This window comes from Carex rostrata, chromosome 9 (genome assembly GCF_964058835.1).
Source record: "Carex rostrata chromosome 9, lpCarRost1.2, whole genome shotgun sequence".
In the NCBI taxonomy this organism is placed as follows: domain Eukaryota; kingdom Viridiplantae; phylum Streptophyta; class Magnoliopsida; order Poales; family Cyperaceae; genus Carex; species Carex rostrata.
Genome location: NC_135926.1, coordinates 8,216,383 through 8,224,123, shown reverse-complemented (window position 1 = coordinate 8,224,123; position 7,741 = coordinate 8,216,383). Strand labels below are relative to the sequence as shown.

Genomic DNA, 7,741 nt, shown 5'->3' with positions numbered 1-7,741 from the left:
CATTTTAACACATATATAAGTGCATTTCTAATAAAAAATAAAATAGATGTGCAATCAATTCCAACTAAATTAATTTTTATAAAGAATAAAAATTCAAAAACACGAATATACATTTCAGTGGGTTGGAAATTGAATTGAATATATATTTGGATTTTATAATTACCCTATAGGGTAACGGGTACGAAATAGTCATTATCAATACCTTTACCCATTTATTTAACGAAAAAAAATTCTTACCCATACCCATAACCAATAAGCTAACGAAAAAAAAATCTTACCCATACCCGCCTTATCGAATACGATACGGGTCGGATAAACGGCTAAAAAAGTACCATTGACACCCCTAAGGATATGTTTTTCTTGAGCATTTCTGAGATTTCTAAGATTCTAAGTAGCGATTATAGCGCTACAGCTTTTAAGATCTGAAAAAGCTATAGCATAGCAATAGGCCAATAGCGCAACCATAACTAACTATTTAGAATCATTATAAAAGAAAAACGGTTAATAGCGTTATAGCTTTTGAGATCCGAAAAAGTTATAGCACAATTGTTGCATAGCTATAGATCATAGGCCTGATAACAATCAATGGAAACACAGCTATTTAGAATCCTGATAACAATCAATGTAAAAAAAAAAAACTAAATAAAAGTTGAGTAGATATATCATGTATCAAATATTAGTAAGACTAAATTGTTAGTATTTTAAACTCGACAATAATTAATTAATCAATTAACTTTCTAGTTAACAAGCTATCTAAATTATAAAGAATATATCTACAGTAAAAAAAATTAGTATTACAAATCGTGTCGGTCAAATAAATTTGTTGACAGTATAATCTATAATGCAATTTGCTGTATCGAATTGCCTAGGAACATAATATGCCAAAACAACACAAATCAAATTTGTTGACAGCATAATATGTTCTCCCAATTCGATTGATTTGGGTTCAAAAGAACAGACAAAAATTTAAAATAAAGACTGACAAAGGAAGAAAATGAGGCATATTGCTCTTCTCCATTTTGAACCACAAATTATTTATTCAAATCAACCCTTTTTTTTGCAAACTGACGAGGCGGTAAGCATTTTATTCCATATCACATCACAGAAGTTCTGATAGGCATTTTATAACTCATTCCTTGTATGGCGAAAGATCAATATTGAAGGGTTTCTTTCCCTTGCTTACCCTCTTTAGCCAAAAAAGAAGAAGAAGAAGAAATTAATAAAATAAACAGAAGAATAGGCTTCAGACAGATCAGAGATGTAGGATAACTTTGGTCAGTCAAACCAGCAGTAGGCTATACAGTACCAGATTGGTATGGTCTGTTTAAGACCCAACTTAGCCATCAATGGGTGCAAGGTTCAATTTAACCCAGTCTTACCTAAATTTTACTCTTGCATTTATACAAACTGGGCACGATAGCAAAAAGAAAAAGGAGCAGGGGCTTTAGAATTTGTTACAATGGGCAGTCCATAGTGGGTTGTTATAATAATTTGGCATGGCAACTCTGCAATAAACTGTCCAAAAATCAAGGAATACTGAAACATACTCCTATGGCGATTAACTCCTCTAGCAACTCCTCCAAATGTCGTAGTGGCTGCACATATCACAAACATCAGTACACAAAATTAAAAACTATTGTAGAATCAACAGTCAACACTCAGTAATTTCATAATCAGAAAACTGGATTTAAATTATGAAATTAATGAAGCCAAAATTATAAAGGAAAAGTTAAATAGTCTCACCCATTGTGTGGGGCCATCAACTGGTGCGTTTAGGGGATCATCATGTACCTAAGCAGCATTTAAACAGACAGAAAATATCAACTTCAAGTTTGCACTAAAATTTGTCACCAATTTAACGACAATCATAAACCATACCTCCATAAAGATACCATCAACACCTGCTGCAACACAAGTACGTGCAATACAAGGTATCAGTTCACGTAGACCCCCACTTGCAACACCTCCACCTTCAAGCTAAAAAAAATTATGCTATATTCAATTACATTCAAAAATATTTCAAACGTCTTATATTCAATTACATTCAAAAATATTTCAAACGTCTTATAGCAGCATTCACTTATTATAGATTCGTATAGACCAAACATATTCGTCAAAAGTCACAATAGGTTGTCATTAGGGGTGAAAACAGAGTGGATAATGCTAAATCAAATTCATATCCGCCTTTCAATGAGCGGATACGAATACGAATACGGATAGTAAACGGATGACAAAATTTAAAACCAAATCCGCCTTAAACAGATATGGACGGAGCAGATAATCTACAAATACGAATACAAAATGAATAATTATCGGATAATTGAGTAATATGAATAATCAACTCAAATAATATAATACAAGTATTATAATCAAAATAGATTTTTTCAGTAATGCAAACAAAGAAAAAAAAATGTTGCTACGGTTTGGAGCTAACATTAGTCCCGCAATGGGAATCAATGGATAAGGTGAAGCCCTTATATAGTAGAACCTCCTCTCCAATTGAATTTCCACGTGAAGACTGAAGAGCCAGATATTCGTTTTGGGAAAGTAAAAGGCTCACAAAGGAAACTGGATTCGGTTATATCCGCTTCGTTTCGCCAGGATATCTATCTGGATATTGCGGATTCCGTTCTGTTTATGGATTATAAAATATATCCATATTCAAATCCGGATGTGTTATCTATATTTCACGAATATCCAAATCCGGATCCGGCAAATTATCCGATCAATTTATCCTTATTAGGATCTGAAACGAATTCAGAGCGGATTCGGACGGATATTACCGGATCCGTTTTCAGGTCTAGTTGTCATACCTAGAAAAAGATCTTGCATATGAGCACAATTAACTAATAAAAAGCAAATAATTAATTATGCAACAGTGTATGAAATTGAATAATCCAACCTTTCTTCCAGCAGGTTGTTGTAGTGAATGAGTAACGTCAGCAACCTGAAATAAGAAGAGAAAACAAACTTTTGGCTTCCATTAAGCAATAATAAACAACATGCTAAAGCCTTAAGCAAAAATAATGTATATTCTTCAAGTTTTGAACTATTGAAAGATGTCAGAAACAAGTCCTTTACCACTGGACAATTAGCTTCTCTCAGCCACTCCAAGTTTCTTGGATCAACAATAAGATCATCTACAAAATTATGGCAATTGTATGCTATTAATCATTCCTCCATGATGTCTGAGAGAGGTACAAAGGATAAAAAACATACTATAGCCGTGCATGGTGCCACGTTCACAAACCATCACTTTGGGATTTCCAGCTAGCCTAATTTTTTCGGCCGAAGCTTCCATTACCTTCATAGAAAATCCCAAATATTTAAGCTGATATTAGATCTAATCTAGCATTCATAATTCACTGAAACCAGACTAACAGGTAATAAGATAAGCTAAACTATATTTTAAAAATTGGAAAAAAAAATATATATGTTCTGGTAAAAAGGGAATAACTTACAGATGCAGCACACATTTGGCCTTTCTTTATATTAATTATTTTTCCTGTTTTTGCGGCAGCAACTAGAAGGTCAGTCTGAAATATTAGAACAATGACTCACTTTAGAAGCACACGAAGCAAGAATTGACAGGAAAAAAGAAAAGAAAAGAAAAAAACGGTTCCAGAAAGCTGCAAGCTACCAAACCTTACCATAAATGTGATGAAAAAAATACATGAAGTTAAATGTTACAATTTTAACCATAGTTTTGCCAGCTTTCATACAAATGACCAGATTCTACTAAACTGAATCCTGATGAATTTATGTCACCTTACAAGCTTTAATCTGAGTTAAAAGATCATTATGTGTAAGGTTTCCCTGTTCATATCCATGCAACAGGCCGGACTTTAGTCTTGGTGGTATGAAATCATTTGCAAATAGCTCAAAGACCATTATGTGTAAGACTCCAACACTAGAATGTCTGATTGTATTTACAAGTATAGTAAAACATAAAGCACCCTCTGCAAATGAGACCCTAAATTATTTTTTCTTTTTTTCTCAAGAAAACATGCAACTTAAAAGGGAGTACCTGGCGACACAAGAAAGCTGGAATTTGGATAATATCAGCCACTCTGCCAACAGCTTCACACTGGTAATAATTTAATATCAATTTATTCAAAACCCACCAAAGCATAATTAGTAATCTATGCAAAGAAAAATACACAAATATAACAATAAAACAATTAATAAACCAAAGCATGTTAATTTAAAAAAACATTACTCTTCTGTATGAATCGCTCATAATATAATATCAAAGGTTAATCATGTAAAGCTTCAAAAATAAAATATTTAACAATACTGCGCCAGCATACCTGCCAACTTTCATGTACATCAGTAACTATTGGGAGACCATGTGTCATTTTAACATTCTCCAGTATCTGGATATAAATTAACTTGTTAGTACAAGCACATTATGTATGTTTTCATCACAAAATGATATGAAGAAAATATATAATATGTATGGTTCATGTGCAGTAACCTTACCTTCAAGCCTTCTTCCATACCAGGCCCACGAAATGACTTCGAAGAAGTGCGGTTTGCTTTATCAAAGCTACACTTGAATACAAGTGGCAAGCCAAGCCTGTTAATTTCAAAAGTTACGAACAAATTAACTATTTTTTTTTTGACCAAAATGTCATAGTTTAAAGACCATAAAAGGGATATTGTATTTAATGCAAGAGATCAAAAGGAATTGCAATTTTACAATTAAGCCCATTTAACCCTTCAGCAACCCATTTGACATTCACCACAATGAACCCTCAATTGTGCAGTCACGCATCAAGTAAGACTAATTTAGCCTTAATTATTTTAATTTCTTACTTGTTTGCCATGCGTTTAATATGACCAGCCATCTTGAGAACATGTTGCTCAGATTCAATGACATTGGGCCCTGCCAGTAAGAAAAATGGGTCTGCTGCCTGTTTAAGGTTTCAAACAGATGAATGTGAAAAAAAAGTTAAAACTAAATTTTTAATAGGTTTATAGAAGATGTGCTGAAATTCATGCGGATCACAGTGAGAGTGAGCTAGTGAGATATTAAAAAAAAAAAAAAAAACTAAAATTAAGAGGCTGAACTAAATAGAAGGATGTGCATGAATTTATGCAAACCACAGTGACAATGCACTGCTGAAATTCATAGGTGGCTCCAGTGAGAGTGAACTAGTAAAATACATTAGTGATTTGGTAGTGTGTAAAGCTCGCCTGATATCATTACCTACCCCTCTGTACGAAGTTGTATCCGTCATATAATTTAAACCACATATAAATGTTACATTTTGCGCTTATTTGTGGAAATGTTTTTTGCATCACCAAAAGTAAAACCCTGGTTTCGAACGCAAGCAAGGTGTTCGAGACAATGCCACAGTGAGTTTCGTTTGTTTCTTTAGCAAAATCCAGAAAAGAAAACAGCATCCTATGGTGGAGGGGAAGTTACCTTGAGTTGGTTGAAAAGTTCCATGGAAGACTCCATACGAGAAAAGTGAGGTCGCTATGATCGGGTTAAGATCTAAGAATTGCGGGGTATTTTGTAACGTGGGGGTCGAGATCTGGACGCCCAAGAAGGGAGAGACGGTGAGACGTCCTGTTCTAGTGTTTCCAAGGAAGGGGGACCTCTGCGCGTTGTACACGGAGGTGATTGCGCGCATGGAGCCACGCTGTTCTAGTGTTACCACGTCCCAAGGAGCAAAATGAATTAATGATCAGGCTGATTCACTGGCCAAAGCGGGTAGAATTCGGGGCTGGGAGTAGGGGTGAGTAAACCGCTCACTTAAATTCGCTCATTTATTAAATGAGCGAGCATGAGCATGTTCCAACTCGCTCATTTAAGATTTGTCACATCTAATCCCGCCGCCACATTCAATCCTAAATATTCATAGTTTATACTTTTTTTTTTTTTAAACAAACGCCTCATAGTTTAGAGACCGAATCGTCTGCCCCCAGAGTCTCTGCGGGTGGGACCCCATTTAAAAACAGTAATAAAAATTAAACCCTTAAACAGTAACGGTCTCACTCCGGTCCCACTGCGCAGAGACTCTGGGGGCAGGAAATTCCTGCCCCCCGGGGGGCAGAGGATTTGATTTCCATAGTTTAATAGTTTATACATTCATTATTTGTTATTATTCTATTTTCTGTTTTTGGATTTTTATTAGTGTGTTGTTGTTAATTAATATTTTTGGATTTATGTTGGATTTTTATTAGTGCTGCTTTAGTTTTTGTTGATGCTATTGTTAGTTTATGTTGTTATTATTCTATTTTTGTAATACCGTTAATTTTTTGTTATTATTCTATTTAATTGAATTATGACAATTTATTAAATTTTAGTACTCATAACTCGCTCATTTAAAACTCACTCATTTCCGACTCGCTCATTTATTCGCTCGCTCATGCTCGCTCATTAATCACCCCTAGCTGGGAGTACAATGTACATATTACTTGCCCTTTGTTTGGGGAATTAAGTAAATTAGTAACAGCTTATGTGAAATTAGGGACCTTGGCATATCACAAGTGTGAGTCATATCTAATTTCTTACTTGTACCTGATGTAAAATGTCTCAAAGTTAAATGGCAAACCTACGGGCGTTTTCTCCTCAAAAAAAAAAAAAAAAAGGGACTGATGCACTGATGCGCGGAACTTTATTTAGAAATCATAAATGAATAAAAGAAACTTTATCAAACCAAAATCACAAGTATTAAGATGGCATTTTCACGCTAACTTTTCTTTTACGGCGCCGAACAGTAAATTCGGCACCATTATATTTTACAAATTCTCAGCCTACAAATTATAAAAATCAATTTTTTTCGTGTGCCGAGTAGACTGTTTAGCCCAGCATTTTTTCACTTTGTGCCGAAATGGCTGTTCGGCTTCAAATAAAAAAAATAGCACAATACACCAAGCAGCAGTAATTTCACTAATTATTTTATGTTTGAATTACAGTTTGAAATTTTAGAATAGCAAACTGTCCAAATATTATTTTTGAATAAGTGTATAGTTTTATTGGAATTTTTTACTTGACTGAATAATTAAGAAATGATATGTTGATCAACTAATTATTTTATTATCATTTTACAAAAATGGATCCTTAGGTTTTGTAAAATTTACTTTTATGTCTGAAATAAATTGTAATTCATTTTCCAACAAATGATAAGTGTATATATATTTTTTTTTTGCTTTAAGAAATGAAAATATCTGCTGCCTCTATTTACAAACTTAAATCTTCTTTCCATTTTCATCTTTCCCGAAATTTCACTGCTCTCTGGAAATTTCGCTATCTTCCATCAAATCAGATGTTTAGATTACATCATTACAGTTTGAATTGCAGCTGAAATAAAAACCAAAAACCTCTGTGCCCAATAGCTATTCAGCACAGAGTAAAAAAAAAATCTGGACTGAACAGTCTATTCGGCACAAAGGCATTAGACCAAAAATGAAAATTTGTAAAATTTGAATGGGCTGAAATGATGAATTGGTTGTTCGGTACAGCAAAAGAAAAAAAAATGGTGTCGAAATGCTGTCCGGGCGCTTATGGTTTTTGAAGTAAAAATCAAACCAATTAAGTTGATTTTACGAACAGTATGAACATCTACATCAACAAAACTAAAATTACAGAAATAAAATATTTTAAAATTATTGTAAACAAAGTTGCTTAATTATTTATAATTTAAACTTTACATTTGCACAATAAAAATGCCGTATTTTAAGTCCAGTGGTTGAAGTAAATCCACAGAAACTTTTCATTTGCACTGTT

The 7,741-nt window shown here is 33.7% G+C and overlaps 1 protein-coding gene across 1 annotated transcript; it reads right to left on the bottom strand.

Annotated features, from left to right (window-relative positions):
* Window positions 1–1,013: 1,013 nt before the first annotated feature.
* LOC144558995 (2-dehydro-3-deoxyphosphooctonate aldolase) lies at window positions 1,014–5,633 on the bottom strand. The gene is made up of 13 exons (XM_078307882.1): window positions 5,432–5,633; window positions 4,819–4,916; window positions 4,483–4,579; window positions 4,311–4,376; window positions 4,028–4,087; window positions 3,462–3,536; window positions 3,220–3,304; window positions 3,082–3,140; window positions 2,903–2,947; window positions 1,879–1,977; window positions 1,744–1,791; window positions 1,548–1,595; window positions 1,014–1,186 (listed from the first exon to the last, which is right to left on the bottom strand). Exons 1-13 carry the CDS (start codon window positions 5,465–5,467, stop codon window positions 1,130–1,132), a joined length of 873 nt encoding a protein of 290 aa, XP_078164008.1. The 5' UTR covers window positions 5,468–5,633; the 3' UTR covers window positions 1,014–1,129.
* Between the last annotated feature and the right edge of the window lie 2,108 nt (window positions 5,634–7,741).

Excerpts from the sequence above, each read along its gene's own strand:
- LOC144558995 (XM_078307882.1), bottom strand. The coding sequence starts at position 5,467 with ATGGAGTCTTCCATGGAACTTTTCAACCAACTCAAG. Across the intron at positions 3,305-3,461 it reads GCCAAATGTGTGCTGCATCT|GTAATGGAAGCTTCGGCCGA; the intron begins GTAAGTTATTCC and ends TTTTCTATGAAG. Across the intron at positions 1,596-1,743 it reads TTGATGGCCCCACACAATGG|CCACTACGACATTTGGAGGA; the intron begins GTGAGACTATTT and ends TGATATGTGCAG.